At 37.6% G+C, this 24,402-nt stretch overlaps 2 protein-coding genes across 4 annotated transcripts in view; both read right to left on the minus strand.

The window, feature by feature from the left end:
* The window catches only part of LOC136256739 (uncharacterized), a 16,176-nt gene extending 1,832 nt beyond the window's left edge, over window positions 1-14,344 (minus strand). Inside the window, exons 1-7 of one of the 3 annotated variants that reach the window (XM_066049753.1) lie at window positions 13,365-14,344; window positions 2,668-4,339; window positions 2,257-2,609; window positions 2,164-2,202; window positions 1,807-2,097; window positions 1,701-1,751; window positions 62-352 (exon numbers count right to left, since the gene is read on the minus strand). In XM_066049753.1, coding sequence (XP_065905825.1) covers window positions 62-352; window positions 1,701-1,751; window positions 1,807-2,097; window positions 2,164-2,202; window positions 2,257-2,609; window positions 2,668-4,339; window positions 13,365-14,214 — 3,547 coding nt within the window. In that variant the 5' untranslated portion in view covers window positions 14,215-14,344. Of the gene's footprint in view, window positions 1-61; window positions 353-1,700; window positions 1,752-1,806; window positions 2,098-2,163; window positions 2,215-2,256; window positions 2,610-2,667; window positions 4,340-13,364 lie in introns of all 3 variants that reach the window. The other 2 variants (XM_066049752.1, XM_066049751.1) reach the window with 2 other exon arrangements.
* A 2,154-nt stretch (window positions 14,345-16,498) lies between these two features.
* On the minus strand, window positions 16,499-24,392 carry LOC136256003 (uncharacterized). The gene is made up of 3 exons (XM_066048911.1): window positions 24,286-24,392; window positions 17,255-17,545; window positions 16,499-16,657 (listed from the first exon to the last, which is right to left on the minus strand). Exons 1-3 carry the CDS (start codon window positions 24,296-24,298, stop codon window positions 16,653-16,655), a joined length of 309 nt encoding a protein of 102 aa, XP_065904983.1. The 5' UTR covers window positions 24,299-24,392; the 3' UTR covers window positions 16,499-16,652.
* Between the last annotated feature and the right edge of the window lie 10 nt (window positions 24,393-24,402).

A 24,402-nucleotide genomic window follows, 5' to 3' on the forward strand; every position in this document is an offset into this window, starting at 1 on the left:
AGATACAACTGACAAAACAACACAACATGCCATCATTTCATTTCACAGCTAAATTACTCACAAAGATCTTCAGCCTTTTTCCTTAACAACGGATCATCATGGTTCTCCATCACCTCAATAAACCCCTTGAACTTTTCACTCATTCCCTGATCTAGGCTGGCTATTATGACATTGTCAAGAAACCACTTCATTCCTTCCATGTTCTGTTTCTGAGCATGTTCAATATTCTGTTTCTCCTTGACAGTGACAACTCTCTTAGCAAAGAGTGTATCCAACATGGAATCAATTCGTAGAGCAGCAAGGGAATCATATTGTGAAATTAGAGTTTCCTTTGTAGCAACCGGGTCAAACACTAAAATACACAATAATCAAATAAAGTAATTTTCTGAAAAGATCATTGCATGCACGCATGCGTAATGGCATACAGGTGGGCTTTTCTTGTTTTAATACACTACACATGCATACAAAGAGGTCAATCCCAAACCAACAAACTTTCTGAGATCGGTAATCAATACACCATCTATTGAGTGATAAAAAGCAAAGCTAAAAATCAACTGAATGCCTAGAGGTGCTTAGTACATACACTTTTTCCAGGCGACAGTTTCAGGTCATTTTGTAGCAAAGGGAGATAACATGTCACTATATGCAACAGGTATTTCCTTCAGTGATGAACAAATTTTGATGTCACAATACTTCAAAGAGTACAACAGTTATTACAACCCAAAAATTGGGTTGTTTGAAATGCAGGTAAAACAACCCATCATTGGTGGGTCATTTTTCATCTGCTTGATTTTTCAGCGTATTTCCTTCAGTGATAAACAAACTTTGGTGCCACAATACCTCAGAGTACCAATAAGAGTTAATAATAGTGGGAGGAAATTGAAGGGGGGGGGTAGGACATGATGTCATAATGCGTACAAGTTTGCATAATTTAATTGAATTCCAATGATAATTACGAAAAACTTAATGTATCAGCTGCTTGCATTATTGTACACACCGAAGTCAATTGCATTTACTACTAACAATTAAGAATACAGCGAACAATAACACAGGTACCTGAAACCGAGATCAGAATTTATTCTAAATAATACTCTATTGCAAAATTCACCGTAATATCGCTGGGGCTTAGCGGGGCTTAGTAGATAAAATGATTTCTTCACTATTGAATTACTATTTCTGACAATAAATACAACACTAATCTTCACGGTTTACTAGAACTTAACCCTATGGCAAAAATGTACAGTACACATTTGTCATGCAATTATCGTGACGTCATGTCCTACCTCCTCTGGGGGGAAATATTATTAACTCTTGGTACCAGTATGTCCCTTCCTAGAAAAGGCCTAGGTTCCTTGGAACTCTTTGGATCTGCCCCATGTATAACAATCATTAGAATGAATGCAACATAAAACACTGAGTTTATTGTGGCTTGAAACGATCTAGCCTTGCACATGTGGTCAGACAGACAGGCAGGCAAACCAAAAAATAATCGAGTTTTTCAATATTCATACTTTTGTAACGGTTTTCTTATTTTAATGATAGGTTTGATGTTAGATAGGCTATTACAAACCTTTCACAAAGGTGCTTTTGTTATGTACGATATTTCTATGATGACTTTAGCGACAGCGTTTTTGCAGGACTCTGATCCCTATTATACACTTCTACTATACAGTATAGTATATACATGTATACTTACTTACCTTCAATAGCAGATTCCTTGAATTGCATTTGTGTTTTTCTATCCATGACTACTGAAATAAAAATTATGATAAGGACATACTGTACCACTTGTAAGTGATTAATTACCTTGTCTAATATGTAGAGCTAGATGTTCACATTCAACACCACCATAGTCCTCCATAATATTCAACATTGCATAGAATGGTCGAACAATTCCACACTCAGTGGGGGATACTATGCGTCTCAGCAACAACACCCCTACTTGTGATGTCTTTGAATATGCTGATGAAAGGATCTCTTCCTCTTCCTCAACCGTTATCACTCTGTGACTGACAAAGTAATGAAACAGGCTTGTATTCCCCAAGACCATAACAAGTTTAGCATAATTCTCTTTAAGTGCTGTGTATTCCAAATTCACTACACCATATACAATAAATTAAACATAATACAATTAAGTAACTGGACAATAAGGGCATTATTTACCTGAGCTAGTAGTATGTGTTGAAAAATCGTTGATGTATTCTATAACATATGCTTAACACAATCATGCACACTTATAGTAATATTGCTAATTACCTGGTTCAGTAAATGCAAGGTGGCTATAGTGATGGTAAGGTACAATATCATCATTTCTATGAGGGCAGTAAATAGTTTCTCCACCAAAAACCTCCCCAAGTGCTATGTGTATGTTAGGACACAGTGGACAGGGAAGAAATGTGGCAGGTGTCTTTGCTGCTGGAAAGAACACCTTCATGATGTCATCCAGTAACTCAGTCACATCATCAATCAGTTCCCTCCTCTCTTGGACACTGGTCACATCATCTCCCACTACAGTGATGGTTAACTGAATACTATGCTTCTCCTCACATCGACTGATGTAGTACTTCTGATGGGATCCCAACTGTAGTCCCACCTTGCCTCGTCTCATCCTGTACAATGTGCAAATATATGCATGATTAAACTCTTATATTTTAACACTTCACATACCATAAAAGTTTATGACCCTTTTGCACATTTCGACAGATACATCTAGCAATCAACTGGTTTAAGCAACTGTTTGGAATAAAATGAGCAGGAAACCGATAGTAAATAAGTTTCTCATTCTCAGTTTGAGGGGGGGTCTTCTTGTCATCTTGTCTAAAAAGGGAAGGAACTATGAATGTATCACCACCTTCTGGCAATGATGGGCAATCTTCTTCCCTAAACCAAGCCTCTCTAGTTATACAAACCAACAGATGAAAACTCAAAAGAATATCTACTACTTGTTTGTAGGTGACCCCGACCTCACTAGGGTAGTCAGAGTGGAACTTATCCAACATGTGCTGGAGAAGACTTTGATGAAGAATACCATATTCGGTTAGCCTTTTCCAGTCATCATCAAGATCAGATGCCTGGGGACTGTAAGAATGGGCAGTGATTACATAACTGAACAACTTAGCCAGCCACTGTGGGGATAATATCACAAGATTACTAGCCTGACTGAAATGCAAGATGGTACGTTTGCCATGAAAGTACTTGACAATGCCATCAAATTCGGGACTATTCTCAGGAATAGGAAACGCATTTTCTGCAATGATATCCACTAACATGGACTTTGAAATTATTTGCTGTTTATGGGTCAACAGTGCACATTCAATTTGAAGAAAAAAGATTGGCTGCATTTTCTTTAGTGAAGTAGCGGCTTCTTTGGTGGCATTTTTCAAATGCTCTACTTCTTCATCCCTGCACTTGTTGCTAACAAAAAAGCAAAACTTTGTTACAGCAGTTTTTAAATTTTTCTTGCAACCAGCTAAATGCCGTGCATAAGATTTACCAATTAGTTCCTCTTCAAGCACTGTCAAATGCTTTTCCTTTGCAATCTTACGAGCTACCTTGATGTCAGGATGAAGCTTGTCAATGTGAGTACCCGCTAGTACAGCAGTTGGTAGTAATGGCGACAGATCATCTTTACCTCCTCTCACTGAACACACAGAATCAACTACCTGTAAATAGTAATGAATACTGGACATGATGGTGGGGCATTCGTGAGGTATAGGGGATCCTTCTCGTGGGGTAACTGCAGCCATTAAATCCATGGAAGCATTGAATGTAATCACAGGTACTCCTTTTTCTGAGATAAAAACCGAGTGAGTGTTGTGAGAGATGACTTGGCCAGAGAAGTCCCACAAGATGCCATTAAGACTTTCAGAGTTATAATGTTTGAGATCAGAAAAGACTTCCTGGTCACCTGGTGAATGAAATGTACAAGTGTCAGAAGCAGCACTAGGTAAGGTACCAGTATGAGGGGAAGCCATTGTTATAGCAGAACCCAGAGCAGATGCATTAGATATTGCTGGACTGTCACTTTTTGAGGGTAACAAATTGTTAAGAGTAACACCTTTGAATTGCTCAATAAATTGACAATTTAAATAACTGGACCTCTCAAAGTGGCTTATTCGTTTCCAGTCTCTACAGTAGATCTTGCACACATCCACATCGGCTCCCTCAGTGGCAGCTTGTCCCTCCACAAACTCCTCACCAAGGAAAGATGCTACAAGGCAGGTCTTACCAGTGTTCTCTGTTCCAACTAGCAGTACCTGTAGGTCCCTGGACTGAGCCTGTCCTTGTTTGATAGCCAGTGAGTAGGCCATCTTGATACTGTCATCACCAGCATGTTGATCTAATATATAAATACAAACAGACGTAATATGTAAACCTACAAACATTGTTTCTGATAACCTGGGTCTGTAATACACATAGTAGTGTGTCATGTGGCCATGAAAGCCAGCATGCCACACAGTGTGTATATTGCAAAGGGAAAAAAAGTAGACGTAATTTTCATGTATGCGTAGGCCTCCTCTCCAAAACACACCATTTTTGCAGTACAGCTGTCCACCTGGAAGAGCAGGCCACACAGCAAATTTGATAAGATTCGTATCAGCCATTGATCATACATGGACATTAATTTCAAGTTGTATCCTTTATTTCAAGGTCTACAGGGGGTTAGATTTCTTTTTGCACACTTTGCAAAAATTGTTATAAATGCAAATGTGTAACTTGATTGCCTTGAATGTTGATGAAAATAAACAGCACATTAAGGTGATTCACGTACAATGTTTGCTATAAATCTAATAAATATACATGTTGTGTGAACATTTACAAGTATACAGAAAAATTTGGAATTTTCAACTAGAGTAGGGACCATAGCACATCGATAAAAAGTACGAAATGCACAGTAGGGATATAACACTTCTTATTGTTTTACTGTGATTTAATATCGTGCACTACTCCAGTTTGTTTCAGTACTTTTTATCGATGTGCTATGGTCTAGGGCTGAGCGATTGTGACATTTTGCTACTTTCACGATTGTAGGATGCAACATATCATGATTATGATAACTATCACGATGTTATACCTCACATGCATCAGCATCGTGCATGCAGAACTTTGTATGAATTATACTTAATACAAGGTGAAATTGTGTATGGCCATAGGCAGTTACAGTTTAATACAAAAAATACAATATAATTAGAATTCAATGGTTTCTAACAGGTAAACTTTAAACTATGTAGTAAGATTTGTTCATACAATGAACGTATCAGGATTATTTTCTAGATCGTGTTCTTCCACAACAGTATGTGCCACCAGTTTGAATATACTAACACACATTTGCATGTGATGTCACAACATCATGATTATTTATACCACATATCAACATCATGATGTTCAGAGACAATCATGATTAATCCCACAATCGATATAATCTCCCAGCTCTACTATGGTCCCTACTCTAGTTGAAAATTCCACATTTTTCTGTGTACTTGTTTGTTAACTTTTTTTTTGTAAATAATTAGAACCCACGCATACCGTATCTGAAATGGCACCACACGGCCCAATTATCATCTGAAAAGTGAAGTATCCATTACGCTTCATTGTCAGCTATGTTCAATGTGTTACGCAGCATTTTGAATCAAGAACTGTTTGAAAAGCACCTCTGCAATCCATGCATACCGAAAGAGCCACGTGCCCCAGTTATATCAATTATCATCTGAAAAGTGAAGTATCCATTACACTTCGTTGTGGGCTATGTTCAATCCGTTACACAGCAGTATGAATCAAGAACTGTTTGAAAAGCACCTCTGATATTAAAATAGCCACTATGAAAAGTACGGACAATTTCCGTTATGAAGGGAAGCCATCACGTGCTACCGCCAAATCGACACTTTTCATTGTCAGCAAAGATGAATGGGACACAAAGGAGGACACTGGTAAGTCCATGAAGAATGTACTGTATGTACTGTGGTATGCCAAAAGGCACCTGTTGGGCCGAAGCAGCATCGAACAGTGAAACAATCAAGCCCGTAGCCTTAGTCGTTATCGCGTTATGCTGGCATCAGTCAGTTACTCATTCAGTCAGTCAAAAGAAATTTCCGTTAAATAAAATATTTTAAAAAATTCTGTAGCAACTTGTTGAAAGCGTTTCGGGTCGATCTGAAAACTTGTTTGGGTTTAGTTTTACCTAACCAATACTGCCTCTTTGTCATCAGGGAAAACTGAGGCTGGTTTTTGGGTGATGTTATCCCTTGGGCCATGCCTACTCCTTTGTGGTCCCTACTATACAGTACTATCGTACTGTAAGATACATGTAAAGAATACATTGAACTTTTGCTCACGGCTACAGAATAAACTGCAAATGAGAATACCTTGAAATTTGGTGGTGTGTAGCTACATAGACTGATCACTGTAGCGGTGCCTTTGATGGTTTGAACAATAATGAAGTTACAGCTACAGAGTTATAAAGCAAAATTCACAAGAGTGTAAGATCTTGCGCAAGGTTGAGATGCCGTAATAATAGAGCAGTCACCGTGGGGAAAATGTGTACATAAAGTTGGAAAAGGTCTTACTAGAGGACCTCCACACCTAACACCCAGATCTGTAAACACTGAGCCACAGGTTCACCTTATTTAATTTCTACGTACTTCATAGGTAAATGAAATTCTAGTTTATTAATTTCATAGATCTATAAAGCAATGGAGATTCTATATATACATAATATTTGAAAATTTCATAAGCAATTTTTTGTCATGGCCACAGTGTAAAACACTTGAAGGTATAGCTTGAAAATCAGTGTACATGGAGCAACTGTCATAACGCAAATTGTTTGTGGTTTGAAAGAAATCATACTAGTGGTCATGTAGTTATAAAAAAAACGCCTGTAACAAATGCATGATCGAGCCTTGTTGATTGAAAAAGCATTATTTTGCCATGCCTACCAGGCAAACTAGTTGATGGAATGAGCTGAAAACCATATTCTAGAAAGCTGGTATGGATCTAGTGCATGATATAGAGATACTCTATTGGTGCAGTCACTCTATTAGAGCATTCAGTTACAATGTACATACAACAAAGTCACCCTGTAGAGTTAAGCTTTGTTACAAGTCACCCTATCAAACAAACGTAACTGAATTTGAAGGTTCATTCAAAAGAACGAACATTCAAATTTAGGTTGAACAGTTTAAACTATGCTAATTAAATAGTGATATAGTTACCTATCAATCATGCTGCATTCCATTGTAATGTGGGGTAAGCTAGACTTATGGTATTTTGGTATTTAATTGTGTTATGTGTTAATGGTTTAGTGGTGGTCACAGGCTATGCCTAAAGTAAACTATGAGGTTTTAAGGTTACCATGTTGTGCTAGTAAAATACATTTTTAAGCCACAAACAAGTCGCCCTGTTGAATACACAGCTACAAAACAAACATAACACTCTGTACAGGGATCAGTTACATACAGTAACAAGTCACATAGTACAGTACAGCAAGAGTCCATAAGACTCTTGGTACAGTAATAGCCCATTTTATTCAGTTTCAAATTTACAAAAGACACGTAACGTAGTTGTATACCAATGCGGCACTGCCCAAGCGCAACGTCGCACTCGCTTGCACATGCAATTTTGCTTGAGATTTTAAAAAATTGCTATTAAGTGGCGTGGCAACTGTTTCGCTCATGAGACAGCATGGTAGTTGTTTTGCTCACAAGAATTGTAAGTAAAACAGTTGCCACACCCTTTAATTAGCAAATTTTAAATTATCAAGCAAAACTATGCATGTGACGTTGTGCTTGGGCAGTACTGTAGTTAGTTTTATTGTAAAGAGGAAAAAACTAGTTAAAAGGAAGCCTCAAAGCTGGAATAGGCTGGATTTATGCTTGTAATTAAAAAAAGAAATGATATCTGAACCAAAACAGCCAAACTGCCAAAAAGGTCAAGGTGAAAAGAGTTGTAAAATCAAAGGTGATGATGCTAATGTCAATCATTTTTAATGACAAGTGATCGTTATCAATGATTGCATTAGCATCATTGTAGCCTTTTCTTGGCTGCCATCATTAATTTTACAACTTTCTTCACCGGAGAGGGGCACACTTATTTTCACAGCTTGGCTGTTATGGTATAGATAATCACTAAGTGCCTTAACACTGTAGCTATTAAACACACATTAGGCACCAGGAAATGTGGCAAATTGTAACAGAGGAAACATTTTTAACATGGATCTTACAGATACTAGTGCAATAAAAACTATGTACGGTTCCAGTGACAGTAGTAGTGTTGATGGTAGCTATACATTGCAGTAATGTGGGAAAATTCCTAACTGATATATGTTTTTTTAATGCCTAACTAGGGATTGTACCACATTGCTACAATGCCAAGTAGGGATTTTCCTTCATTAACTACCATCATCTCTTGTATCATTACTCTTTTACTGCTGGAACCCTACTTTATTTTTAATGGAGTGGCTATTCGCATGGTCACGTACTAATAACTTCGTGCTATTCGCACGGCAGTCACGTGATGTTATTATTTTACGGATAGTACACGGTTCATTCATCTCCGAAAACTACACGTGGCTTTGAGCGGGATTTTTCTTTCTGGACCTTTCTCTGTGGTCTTTTGTCAGATATCCGATGTTTTGTATAGGAGACGAGTTTGATAGTTACGACGATCTTAAAGAGACAGTCTATGCCTTTGAAAGAGCGGAATTCGTCCGATTAAACGTTAATCGATCAAGATCTGGCAATAGATTCAACAGCAAAGCATGCACCATCGAAGGTATACAATGAAAATTTGAGGTATAGAGAAATAGATTTTGTTTGCGCACACGGAGGAAAATGTTCGGACTGCATATTTAGGGTGAACGGCCGTGGGGGATACAGGAAGGGGCTCGGGAAGGGGGCCAAGGTAGTATACTAAGATCAAGATACTCTAATAGAGCAGTCACTCAATAAAGTCCTAGTATTAGAACAGTGTGTTGTGAGCTTCTTTCCTTCTTGAGGATTTTTATGTTCTTTTTCAGGCAGTGATAAATGCATAGTTGCATGGTAGAGTGGGCAGCTATTGTTAGCAGGTTGTGACCTTTTCAGTGGTCTCACCTTACCAATTGCAACCAGACAATGTAGCATGCCATTTTGACACCCTTTCCAAAAGTCTACATAGATTAGCCCTTGGTATGTGTCACTTTTGTTATCACACGTAGGCTCAATTGTCTTGACATTGTGATTTGACAATTAATGCCCATTGAATCCTGGTGCTGACTCTTGCTTGTCAGGTATTATAGAAAAAAATTCCAATTTTAGAATCGAATTATTTCCATTGTCATGATTCCTCGGAGTTGTAGACCCCCTAGTCACAGTTCAATAACTAAACAAGGGGATGCTACTTGTTCTACTGGAGAAACAAACAATGAATGTGATGGAGTTAAGGTAAAATTTAGCCTTGTCTATGTACGCTAATGATAAATTTCTTTGTTTACTGTAGGATGGCATCACTGTTGCATTCGTATCAGTTTGGAAGAGACCAAGAGAATGAATGATGTTGGAGAAATGTGGTTTTGTAACTATAAGGGATACGAAGATGCATTTGACAATGTTTTTGACTCAGACTGCATGACTCCTATTGGATTATTTTGATCTAATTACTCTGCTGCTTTACAATGTGTGCACTGTAAAAAATAAACACTACTAATTTCTGTCACAATACTCACTATTTTTGTGTAGTCACCTTCACTACTCTTTTGTAGTGACACTCGCTACATAGTAGTGAACATCACTACACAAAAATGTGAGTATTGTGGCAGACATTAGTAGTGATGTTTACTACATTTAGTAGTGACGTTCACCGGTTTGTTTTTACTGTGTGCTGTTTTGTAAATCTCTATACTTATTATTTTTACCATATCAGTTTATAAACTGATTATGAACTTCATGACTGCGTACATTTTACCATTCGTGCAGTTGGGTCTAACATAGAGACATGCTTGCATGCTTTACAATGATGGCTATTTTGTAAGTGCACAACCCACAGCCATAGCAGAGAAAACGCATTAATGCGTGTGCATGCATGGTGTATCCTTGGACTCGCATGATCAAATTTGGTGACGTATCCATTACACTTCCCTCATGCACGTACACACCCCGAAGATGTATGCCATAGTAAAGGATATATGTGTACACACATGCCAACTGCATCTGTTTTTTTTTTAGTAACCGTGTGAATAGCTCTGAGCGAGGCTCTGTGCTATTCGCACGGTCACGTACGAATAGCTCCGTGCTATTTGCACGTGACCATGCGAATAGCTCTATGCTATTCGTACGTGACCGTGCGAATAGCAACTGCCTATTTTTAATGCATTAGTTTATTATGAAATACACATGTGGCTGTGATGCTAGCTGTATTGAGTATCTCAATCTCACTACTCAGCTGCACAGAAGATTAAGCTAGGGGATATGGTAAATATCTTGCTTTTCTCAGGAGATAGATCATTAAGGGGCATGGCTTCAACATTGATAATTAGGTGGCATGTTCTAATCGTTATCGGAACCACAAAAAGCACATCCCACCAGACTGAGTGTTGTTGTGACGTAAAATGGTTGCTTTGTTTGGCCTCTAGCCTTGCAACTGTAGTCAGTCAGTCGGTCAGGCAGTTTGTATAGATGCTGTCATTTGCTGCTGAAAATCATTGCTTATAGCAAGAAGGCCTCTGGCATTCTGATACAAGAAATTTTTATGTTAATAAGAGGTGCACAAGACTAACAAATATACCATACGTTAAATAATGGGAAACATAATACTACCTCCATATAATTGTTGAGTATAATACGAAATAAAAAAACTAGCATCTGCAGCATTATCCCATGCATGGACACACTAGTCTCGCATGGCCAGACCGCTTTTTTTTCGTGTATTGGGTGGGGGGAAAAAGGGCCTGGTGCAACTCCAATAGCTGTTTACTTCTGAGCCGTCCTCAGACACTGGGGACGCTAATTGAATAACATTGTCACAAAGGAGGTGCCGATGATGTCAGTAAGTAAACTCGAGATGGCTTCGATCTGTTTATCCTTTAAATGAATCTTAATTTGCTCCGATGCCTCTTTTATAACTTCTTGAAAGTTCCTCATCGTGTAACAAGACTCACAACCGGATCAAGAGTGTACGAATATTTCATTGTTTTACTGACGTTTAGCGCCTCCTTTGCGGCCAATGTTATTCAATTAGCACCCCCAGAGTCTGGGGACGGCTCAGAAGTAAACAACTATTGGAGTTGCACCAGACCCTTTTTTTCCCACCCAATAAATGGAAAAAGCAGTCTGGCTACACGAGACTATGGACACACTTAGCCTGCTAAAGATATTTTGCAAATGAAATGCACTTAGTCTCATGTATGCCATTCTTTAGGTCCATACCTATTGCAATAGCTAATAGCCTAGCTGAACTTGTCACTTATCCCTATATAACTCTTGATCAAAGTAGTCCATTTAGAAAGCAGTGTGATTTAGATATTTGTGTACAAAACCACTTTACATCAAAATTTTAAGCCCTGAAACATATAATTGCTTAAGCTTCTAGGGGGCTGCACCCCCCAGACCTCCTTCTTCATTATGTCTACTACCTTGGTGCACCCCCCTTGACAAACTCTGGATCTGTCCCTGCTGCAGGCCAAGCATTAGAATGTGAAAACCCATAGTGAAACATGTTGGCATGTTCTAATTTCTGAGGAGGGCAAAACGTGCTGCAATAGCATCAAGCTTTACCCTTGCCAGGCCCTTAAACATATTAAAATTAATACTAGTGCTCTGCCTATCAATGGCAATCATGTCTATATTCTAGCTCATCAAGTCCCCAAACATCACATTTCTAAAATTAATATTGAACAGTGTGACAGTACTGTATATTGTGGATCATGAAGGTTTTGGCTTATCTAACCACCCTAAAACCAATCTCACAATGCCTTCATGGTGTCTTGGCAGTATTGGTTAAATATAACCAAGTACAAAAGTGTCTTCCCATGACCCTTGCAATAGGTTGCTATAATTTTTTACAAAAAAAAGCAGTGGAATCAGTTTTCTACTTACTGCCAGAGTGAGTTTAGGCAAGCATAACTTGATAAGAGCCAAAGCCGTGGGCTTGATTTTTTCACTATTTGATGTCGCTTCAGCTCGACAGGTACCTTTTGGCATACTGTAGTACAGCTTTATGGATTTACTTGTATTCTCCACTGTGTCCTTGCCGACAACACAAGGTGTCGAATCACGGTAGGATTTCCCTACATGTTTCATTGCGGTTGGATTGATTGCAGCAGTCCTTCTCGTAGTGTTCTTTGTAACACTGTGTTACGAGCTGAACACAAAGCCTAATGGACACTTCACTATTTCAGTAATTGATAGTTGGGGTGTGTGTTCAGACAAAAACAATACGCCTGGAGTCATTTTTTCCCGTGCGGTATACATGGGTTCATAATAATGTAAACAAACAAGCACCAGGAATTTTAAGGGATAAAAGAAACAAGAGATCTTCAGGTGTAGGCGACCACTGTTATTTTTTTGATCCCTAATCAATCTTAAAGTTTTTAGAAAGAATATAAAGGCACTAAAAAGTCTGAAGGTGGTCCCTAACCAATTCAACAACCTGGTAAAGGTCTGATCTTACAATTAGTATACACTAATTCATTATCTGCAAAAAGATCAAAGTATATTATCCATAATATTACTTAATTTAACCCTTTGGCCCCTAAAGCCACTATAGTGGCTTTGGTTCTTAAAAACGAAAGTTATTTATGAAAAATACGCATTTTGACATACAAACTTGGGCTCCTGTTACTCCATGTAGAAACCACCTATTGCTTCGTGGTTTGCATTAAACTGTTCACGAAGGATAGATCTACAACATCATATAACTTTTACTAACCTTATATATTTTGTCTCTCCTTTGTGACAGGTAGTATCATCGCAACTATCGTCTTAAAAACGGCAGAAAATTCTTTCAAATGCAGATTCGCCTTATATCACGCTCGATTGTGATACAATGTTCAGATAAAGCTTAAGATAATATCTGTTAACCGTAGAGTAGCGTGATCCAAACCGTATATTCATAGGATGTTTTGTTTATGAGATATATGCATTGAACGCATGTGTGTAACAAGAGCCAATATATTGGCTTTCACGTTTAACGGAACACTTTTATTTATTAATGTAGGGGCCAAAGGGTTAATTAATTAATTAATTAACAAAAATTTCTGCCTAGCTAGCTATAAACATCCTGCATTGCACAACAGACACATCTTGTTCCTATGTAACAACTACAGTAGATGTAAAAAATCAATTCCATAGTGTCAGCCAGATTAATCATGTCAAACTAACTATATAATGACTTACCAGTTATGATACCAGTGATTGTTTCGTAAGCCACTGATATTGCAGGACGATCTTGCGCTTTCTCATCGAGACATGCAACCACTAATTGTTCTAATGAATCTTCATTAATCTGGTCAACAAAGCATTGACGTCTTTCGACTTCAAGTAAAATAAAAGCTCTATCAATGGGTTGATTAAGAACTTCAGCAGTAGGACGAGGCTTGGGCCATTGTTGGGTCATTACATGACAGACAACACAACCAAATGAGAACACATCTAATGCCAAGCTGTAACAGGGGGTGTCTGATAACACCTCTGGGGGTAGCAAATCCTCGTTTTCTCGGGCCAGTAGTGTAGGTGGAACAACATCAAAGAAAGAATCAGCATCTCCAATCTTAGCAGTCAAATTTGATGTCAGGAAAATGTTACTTCCATGGATATTACAGTGAACAATGGGAGGATTTTGAGTGTGAAGATACTGGAGTCCTCTGCTAATATCTTGTAGTATAGACAACTTCACAAACTTGGGAATAGTTTGGTATTGTACCAAGAGTGATGAAAGGCTTCTTTCAAGTAATTCCATTACGAGGAGGGGCTCATGTGGATCATCGCCATGGTAGCAAATGCCCAACATTTCCACAACATTCACGTGACGAAGTTTATTGTGCAAAATACATTCCTGCTGGAATATTTGTTGCTCATTTTGTGCATTGTTATTCGCACTAATCGCGCCAGAGTGTCGCATTTCTTTTGCTGCGTAAAACGTTCCATTATATTGTACTTTGTAAACGGTCCCATATCCTCCACCACGCAACACGTTAACGGATCGATCAAACTCAACTCCACTCAACACAGGAACGCATGCATCCATTGCCAGGTTACTGGTCGGCGAGCTGGTCGGCAGGTCAACTAAATCCCGCTAGATCCGTCTCTAGTACCAAAAATAGTAACAGGGTGTGTACCTATCTCACGTGCCTCACACTGAAAATGAAACCGGCCGGGAACCGCAGGACCGGCAGAGATATGCGCCATATTTAGCAAGTGACTGAGCTGAGGGCATCAATGAAAGTGTAAGCTGGACACCTCGGCTGGACAGGAGTAAGCCATCAATGTTAACGGTTTCAGTCTAGTGTTGTTCACTTCGTAACAAGTCCAGAGTTAAAAGTCTCACTCATTGTACACATTCCAAGTCAAACAAGAATCAGTCTTTTGTTTTGAACACCTTGCATTGCTTGTAGTAATAGTTACATGTTAGGTAACGTTTTGTGATATGGTTGCATCCATTTGGTTGCCAGCTAATCCGGCTGCTTTTCAAAGTAGCCTATACTCTAATAGAACAGTCATGCCTTTTACTGCTGCTCTAATAGATTATTTGAACGCAGTAGCCAGCAGGTGGAGTATATTGATGTTTTTCTGTGACATTTACTTTTACAAGCAGAAGTATGGCATACTGCCTATAATGCAAGGCTCTATAGATGGGTTTAACAGGGAGGCATATGCGTGGCACAATAATATCATTTTTGCATAACGTAATTTGTGTAGGGCAAAAAGATCAATGTAGGGCAAATGTTTCGAAGTGTTTCTGTACACTATAATACTGCATCAAGTAATCACTACCTGAAATGTAAACTTTGTAGTCAATACTCGATTTTACACCCACTTCAGACTCACTGTGTTAACAAGGTTTAACCCTTCTTGCAGGTCCTTAGTGGAATGGTGACCTTACAATAGAGGAATGGTGAGTGATAAAACAAAACCTATAGCGCTACTGCATGTGTGCAATATTATAATAATGCTTAAATTATTCTCTTTGGAAAAGAATGATATAACTTGCGCACTAGAAAATAATATTATAACTACGGTGAACGTGTTGTCCACTAGGGATTTGAAGCTATATCTTGCAACCATAAGCCATTTTCTATGATTAAAAATGGCTTATGTTTACTGAGTCATTTGCAATGCAGAATTTGAAACTAGAGGTACTGTGTTTATCAGATGGTTATACATCATTCTAACATGACGACTACTTTTATAACATGTCAATGATCACCATCAATCTACAGAAACACTCAATTACATCTCCACCATCAGTAAGAATAATTTTGTTGTCTCTCCCCACAACACTATAGTATAGTGTAGTTAAATAGCAAAAAGGGTAGTGAAACTAACCAAGTGTACATCATGTTTTCTAGCTATAGCAACTGGATTTTAATGACACTTACTTAATTTGTTTATGTATAACTTTGCCAGAATCTGAAGAATAAGTCTTTTCTTCGCACGCTTGCACAGTGTATGCATAATCCTATAGTGTTCATGTATATTGAAGTAAGCCAGTTGTAGCATATAGGTATTGTGTGTAATAACTAACACACACACACAACACACGCACTGTTTCACTAACTCAGTCTCAATAATAATTATTATTATTAGTATTAGTACATGTGCTGTATAGCAAAGTATAGTAGGACAGATTTCAGTAGTAAAACAACTACAATTTATACCAAGTGACTGTATGACAATGTGTACCAACATGTGCAGTATAAAGAATAGCACTGCAGGGGTGTTTCTAGGACAACCCTTGTAGATTTTACACACTACTTGGAACAGTAAGAAATTTAGACTTCAGGATTCCAGAATCAGGTAAACATTGCTTACTCTAATAATATAGTCTCTTTAAAGGATGACAGGTGCTGGTGAGAATAATGAAGACTGTTTTAAGCCTGTGTCAGAATGCAATATGCCAGCATAATGTGCATATTTCAACTGTGGAGTTTATTTCCTTGAAAATAGATTGACACTCCCTAATGGAACAGTCAGTGAATAGAGCACTAGTTTGTACATGGCTCCTTTGATCAATACTCTCTAATAGAACAGTCACTTTATATTGAAATACTCTGATAATTCACTTATTAAAATGTTCCAAGATAATTGTAACAAATGTTGCTAACCTAGGGGCATAATGCAAGCATAGTGGGAACACTGAAGAGTATAATAGGTGAAAAAATTGGGAAATTCCTGAAAGCGTTTTGGGCAATATTTTGAATACGTTTGACTCAGACCTAAAGACTATAGAAGGTCCGTGATGCAAAATTTCTGCAGTTTGTAATGAGTATGGCTTGCTGCCATACCCAGCAAACAGATTTACACAAAGGACATCACTTTTGATATCTTTTAAAATAAGTTCCAAAACATATAAAATAAAATTGTGTACAAAAATAACAAAACAAAAGGTAAACATACAATAGAGACTGTATGTGTGTGTACTTCTAAACACAACAGTTGTACTAGTCATCCTCCTCAAGGATTTGATCATCCTAATACAACAACACAAAATTGCAATTTCAAAATAGTATATTTCATATTTGTACAACATGCAAAAAGTCATTACTGCAGTTTCTGTTATATTGCAGTTCTACGTATACAACTACGTATTGGGCATGTGTGTGTGTGTGGGGATCCATTATGCTGGCGGAATAAGAGGTAATTGAAAGAATAAATAGTTGGAAAATTTTCTAGTATGATTAAAACTCATGAATTTTACTTGCATTACAGTGAGAGAAATTCATAAAAGTACCCATGAAACATCACTAAATCAAATTAAAAGATCAAGACACTTTAATAGAGCAGTCACTTACCCTAATAATACAGCCACCCTAACTGTGCTTTACAAGCAGCTGTTAACTCAAAGTACAATAACAAGTTGCAGTCTAAATAAAATAGACATCAAGGGTTCTTGACGTCTAACTAATATTTAGAGTATTTTAGGAGCTATGTATGTATGGGTTTATTCTGCCAATTCACTTATATGTCTGAACACTTTTATCATTGCCCTAGCTCATTGGGGTTCAAATTATTAATTCTATAGAGGCTGTGCAGTGATAGACAAAACAACACACCGTTGCTTCACTTACTAAGTCTTCCAGCCATTTTATTTAACAATGGATCATCATGGTTCTCCATCACCTCAATAAATCCCTTGAACTTTTCACTCATCCCCTGCTCTAGGCTGGCTATTATGACATTGTCAAGGAACCACTTCATTCCTTCCATGCTCTGTTTCTGAGCATGTTCAATACTCTGTTTCTCCTTGAAAGTGATAACTTCATTAGTAAAGAGTGCGCTCAACATTGGATCAATCCGTAGAGCGACAAAGTGATCATATTGTGAAAATAGTTTCTTCTTTGCAGCAACTGGGTCAATTTCTAAATATGAATAATGAAATGGTACAGTAAAACAAGCTGACACTGTGCTACTTCTTTTAAAAACCAATTATTTTGTTTACCAATTGCTAAACATCAATGTTAAACACAAATTTATTTAATATACACAAAACCCATCTGTTTACTCTATCTTTATTTGTGTTCTAAAGCAAATTGCAGTTGTGACTCTTCACCAGTCAGAAGCATTTCCTGATAAGCTACATCCACTATTCACATTCACATCAAATAATTAAAATTATTCCTGCTAGCATACGTATGAGGCCAATTTACACTTAACATCTTTATGAGTCCCATATAACGTTTTCTGATATGCCTTCAAATTAACATGATAACACAACTAAGAAGAAGCTGTAGAATGAAGCCTTTTAATTCTTTTCGCTCATATGAGTGTGTACAGTCATATTTTCCCAAACCAATTTCAGGAAACCAGGTGTTTGCTCACATGGGCATGTGCCTGGTTAAAACATGTACAATTATTCTTAAGAGCCGACATGCTAAAATACACAATTAGAATTGTATAACAATTACATGGTTGAAGTGCATGTAAGTGGATCTACCATTTGATTGGTCAAATGCAATGCACGTATTACAATCAAAGGTGGCAATCAAGGATTGGCTGTGATGACGTGTTATTATGAACACTATTACAACCATTCGTTTTTTAAAGATGCACCCTTTTCTATGGTTAGTTTATTGTTTTTGTATATTCAGGAAGATCGTGCCTGTCTAATGTGCTTTCTTTTGTTTGTCTGTGTCTGTTCCTTGATCTGCAAGCATGATAAAATTTGCACCTTACAAATATGAAGCATTTTTTTTTTCTGAAACATAAATCAGTTTGAAGGAACACGAATTCTTGGAAAGTACAAGGAAGTTGTTTGTCTACAGCATAATGATAGTACAAGGAGAACAGATCAAAAATGCACAAGTACAGGAAGCCAGTGACATGCTAACCATGAATCAACACTTACAGGTTAGTGGTGAGACCTAATGGAATAGGTTCATCATTAATTTTATGTGTTGTGTTGCTACAGCTGTACGCAAAAAAAAACACATCTCAGAGACCTACTGTAATTAGGCTAACAGTAAAGAAAACAAGCCTACAGAAAATTCATTAGAAAATTCATTGGATTCTGTAGAAACTTGTCTAAACAGTTTTTGGTCACTTTAAGTACACACTGTCAAGTCATTGTTTCTACCACAAACTTTCATGTACTCTACTATAAAAGCTATGTCCTGAAATGTACAAAAATATGTTTTTACTACCAAGATATGGCTAGCAGAAAAACACTACAGCACTGCTTATGAGCTACATGTAGAAACAGTATCGTTTTCAAACAACATACAACCAAGAGCCATAAAAACACAATGGCTATACCACACATGTATGATAGTGTGGCTTCTGTTACTGGTTCCTGGTCTATACACACAATTTTAAAATTGTTTTCCTGTTATTTTAATAAGCCAAAAGATTAGATCATATATAACATTCTTTAGGTTTCACTTGACAATCTTGACTGTAAGAATTCAATAACAGAACAGTATAAACCTTTCAAGGACACAAGAGAAAATACCTCTATAATAAGAACAGAGATGGGTGGCTCCCAAAGTGGGACACTTTGGGACCCATTCATATATTACAGGATGGGTCCCAAAGTGTCCGTTATGGTTCCTATACTTGGAGAGATTTCTGCAAACCAGTTGAAATGAGACAAAAACCATTTAACTCTACTACTGGGTAGTAATACTATCAGTCTATAATAGACTAGTTTTGAGAAGAGCTTTTTGTCGGAGATGTGAAGTGTAAAATTAAGTTGACTGCTTGAGAAGTGTACACTGTTAAGGTTACTATGGGAAATGCAAACAATCAAGTGCCGGGCTTTGCCAAAAGGCATTGTTTTCGTACATTTATTGTGCCCACTATCCAAAAAACCTTATAGCATCTGCTTTGGTAACAAAAAATAGTACTCACTTACAAGTGAGTACTATTTTTTGTTACCATAGCAGAAGCTAGTGTGTAGGTACAATTTAATTCATTAACTCCTTAATGAACTGTACAAGGCCATCTACGCTGTATCCGGTCACCTGGATTGATGGGAGGCAGTGGTACAAGGTAAATGGCCTTGTACAGTTGATTATGCTGTATTAAGGAGTTGATGAATTAAACTGTACCTACACACTACTTTGACGGTTTTAAATACCCACTAATTTAAAAAACACGTGCAACTTACAGCTGTATTTGCCACCAATTGGTCTGCACCACACAATAACTGTTGTTCAGGCAGCTTGCAGGTGGGGACGAGAAACCAATACAGTGGATTGTGCATGTATCGGAACATTGCATGATAGTTGTGTGACAAAATCAATATATGGTGAATGAGTTTATGAACACAGCAAATGCCATAGTATGGTATGTATAATATCCTTGTCTTTGGGAGTTTGAACTTGTTTATTTAATGCCGTTTGCATGCTTATACAATTCGCTGTTAAATTGAATTACGGAAGAAATTCATGCAATGCATAATGCTACTTGGAAAATGAGAGGGCTGATATCAACCAAAAATCACTTCTATGATTCTGAATCTCATCACTTTTAAAACAAAATTCCAAATAAAAAAATTATTAAGGCTTTTCAGCACAAGTGCTGAAGGTCTATAGGCCTACAGCCAGTTTAAAGTTGTTATGTTTGAAAAGGTGGAGAAAGGAGAAAAATATCCATGACTGGATCTGGGCAGCCTCAAACTGATTAACGCTTGAACGCTTACAGGAGTCCACCAGACGGTCAGGGTGTTTTCTCCTTGTCAATTTCAAGTATATGTATCCATAGGAACTCTGAACCAAATTCCATTTAGTATGAATTTAAATGAACAACATTTTGGGTTTTTAAAACTGATTTCAATTACCCAACATCAGCAAGACATTATTACTTTCATTTGCCTAAATTTACGGAATCCCCCCCTTGTTTATATTATCCTTGCCCTTACCTGCTACAGAAAAGTGACATGTGTAATACCATAGGTCTATAATAAAGTGTTTAATTATATACTTCAGGCAAGTGTTCGCCACAGCTAGGGTTGAGGCTCAGCCACAGGGAAGCAGGGGAACAAATATTTTAAGTAAGTGAATTTATTCTCCCCCACATAGCTAGCATATTGCTACATTTTATTTTTTTTATTTTTAGAAAACAGCTAGGGTAGCTATAAGTATTTCAAATAAACTAGCTATGTATTTGTTCCTTTGCAGTACAACCTTACAATTTAAGAGAGGATTAAATAGTTCAAGTGAAATTCCCTACAGTCAGTGTACTCAATAGAAGGGGAATAAAACATTTCAAATGAAATCACTTGTTTCCCAGCATAAGAGATGAAACCATCATTGATAAATGATGCACAAAAAGAAAGTAAAAAAAATGGCAGGTAAATCTTTGTACGTATGCAACTAAACAGGACCACAACATAAGGGACCTGTGTGGGCATGGTGTGGTTATAAAAATAAAATTTAGCTACAACAGTATATAAAAATACAGTTATTAAGTATGGTTGGCTGAGTTCACCCACTCTTTGCATGATTTGAGCTAAGAGAATTGTTTCAAATTACAGGCTGCATCATCCAACATCTTCCTAACAAACAACATTGAAGATGCTGTTAATTCAGCAGATTGTTCACAGAGACTGGCTGGTAGTGGTCAAGCACTGAAGCTAACTTCAAATTGTCTCATAGTAACTTGGTAGCTAACTATGTACTTTTAAATCTCTGAAGGTAGTCTACTTTGGATTGTTTCCTGGTGGGAATAAGCAATGATATCAAAGAATTTTTGATAATTTTGTCGTACATAGCAATAAATAATCACCTCATTTGGGAAAACTAACAGAACTTTCAAGGACCATAGCATCTTCATACATGAAGCATCAATCCCCTAAAATTTCAAGTAAATGCTGCAGATAGTTTTGGAGATATGACGTCAAACATTTGAAGTGTCCAGAGTTAGGAATTGTCTGGAATCATACTGTAAGTATGGTATTAATCGGTTCTTTGGCAGGCTGTTCACCAATTTTGTTAAGTTCTTTTCAAACGCAGTCTTACATGCCATACTCTGTGCCATACTAGATTGACCTCCAAAACCAACAAGCGTTCCGGAATCAATTTCTGATGCGCGAGCCATTCACAAATTGCTCGAAAATATATTGGCACCAGGTCCAAGAGTTATAGAGTTTACAATAGTATATTCACATAATATGTATGCCATATATGAATTATTATCACTGAGTTCCTAGCTAGCAGGAAGTCAAAGGGCTTTCCAAAGGGTCGGGGGTTCAGTCCAACAGCTGGTTAGCTAGCTAGTTACTAGCTACATACCACTTATTTGTACTTTGTAGCTCAGGGATATAAGTTACAAGGGTAGATTTAGGGGGATGGATGGGGGCTGAAGCATCCCCCTATGTGCTAGCTAGAAAGATAGTAGAAGCTACAGTACAAGTGCATTACATCTAAAGCATACATTACATGGACAATAAAAAGATGGCCAGAGTCAGAAGAGAAGAGCTAATCTCTTCTAGGAAGGGGTCAAATTTATATTTTAAGGGGAAACTGCTTAAAAACTAAGGCTGAAACAACTAGTACGAATATTCGTTATTCGTTCGTTAAGAAATATTCGTATTCGTTAAGAAATATTCGTTATTCATTAAATATTCGTTAAATATTCGTTAATCGGATAATGTACACATTTAACCTTGAAAACATTTTGACAACTGAAAACTGTCATTTTAAAATATAATTTTCATCTTAATAATACATGTAAAGGACTTTTCTTTTTTAACATTTAAAGTTTTAGTAGTAATCAAAGTGATTTTGTCCCTTTCATACACCTAATTATACAGAAAATTCTTAAAGAATAATTGGTTAATTCGTTCGTTAATTTGAAGAATATTCGAATACCTAAAATTTAATATTCGTTTCACCCCTATTAAAAACTGCTACACGTCGAAATACTCTAATAGAACAGTCAACTACTCTAATAACCTTTAGATCCATTGAACTTCAACTTTGAACTCAAACCGTACTGCAGCATTGATGCTGTGCTCTTACCACACTGCTAGAAACATATGTGACCAAATTTTGGAAAATCACCCATATGGGTGTGCATGAAATAATTAGAATTTTCATGTTTATAGTGGGTTACTATTATGAGCAGAGCACAGTTTCTAGAATTTTCTACAATTTTAAGGTATTGAGAATGGCTTACAATTATTAACAAGTAGATTTGCACTATAAAGCTTGTTGTTTGGTCATAAAATATTTTACGCGTCAAATGCGCCCATATGGTTGATTTTCCAAAATTCGGTCACATATATAGCTAATAATGATTTCACTTTAATAGCATGCTCCACGTGCTGCTTTGCACACTGTACTATTATATAGTTGTATCAACCAGTTGACACTCTTCTTAGCCCCCACTATAGATGCCCCTAGCTTAGCACCTCCCCTTGGAAATCCTAGATCCGCCCCTAAGTTACAGAATAACACGCAGCATAGCAAACATACACTGATGGAACGCTTGATTAAAGCCTGATGGCTCAATTGAAATCATTGAGTATACACCCAAGTGATAGCTAAGTAGCTATAGGAAGTCCTAGATGTCTGGTCTATGCCACATTGCAAACTACCAGGCTCACACTCAGCATGGCTGGCTCATACCTCTTCTCTATCTAACTACATTGATTAAATATTAAAATTAGGGGGTATAAAGGTCAATAATAGCAGGGACAAAGGAAACAATGTAGTAGGTATATGAATTATCTGGATTCCCTAATGTGTTTGTAAATCACTGCCCACATGCTACGTATAGCCTACCATGGTCCATGCTGAAAACAGAGGTGTATGACTGTGTCTCAGTGGACAAGCCTAACGAACACCGCATTTTAGTGAGACTGGACAGAGTCAGACCATCATGTCCAGTAGATAGATCTATCAGAACTGTTGTTGTATTCTAATTTGTTGGTGTGTGCATGTGATTTACTGAGTTAATAATGTATCCATACAATCCTTTTTATTGCTTCATAACTAACAAAAGAACAGCTGGTTGATCATCCTAGAAGCCCAATACAGTGGAACCTCTAAATAACGGACACTTGGGGATCTTGCTTGCCTCTATAAAGGAGGTGTCCTTTTAACTTTAACAATAATGGTAGCTAGCCAGCAACAACCAATCCAATTATTCTGAAGGCCACATACAGAGAACTGGGTTGGCCCAGAAGTACACTACACACATTGTATTGGCTTATGCACTTGTCAATTTCATGTTCCACCCCCCCACCGTCCCCACACCCCAGGTGGGGATTTGACATTGCTTCTTGTCCCTACCCCTGGGGCAATTGACAGTTGTCCAATTCACTGACCAATTTTTGGTAGTTGCATTTCTAAACAATAAAATTGCACTTGTTATAATTTTACTAGCTACAGGGCAGGTTTATTACTAGTCGCATGCATGAAATATGCGCTTAGTCATCCTTGAGGTGCTGTCAAATCCCCTACTATGGGGGTGGGGACATAGTGGGGATTTGACAGTCGATTTTGCCCCAGTAGTGGGGAATTTGACACCATGATTTGTCAGATCCCCTGTATTCCCCCACGCCTCCCCGGGGGTGGGGCATGAAATTGACAAGTGCATTACAGAGCAACTACAAAAGACTGACAAGATAGTGGACTACTTATCTAAATTTACATACCTGTTGTATTCATACCAGCTTAAAACGCTCCACAACAGAACAGTCCTCCTAATATTTTGTACTAAGTTAGTTATTCTAATAAATTAGTGCAGTTGCGTGCGTGCGTGTTGACCGAGG

Source organism: Dysidea avara, chromosome 5 (assembly GCF_963678975.1).
Source record: "Dysidea avara chromosome 5, odDysAvar1.4, whole genome shotgun sequence".
Lineage (NCBI taxonomy): Eukaryota > Metazoa > Porifera > Demospongiae > Dictyoceratida > Dysideidae > Dysidea > Dysidea avara.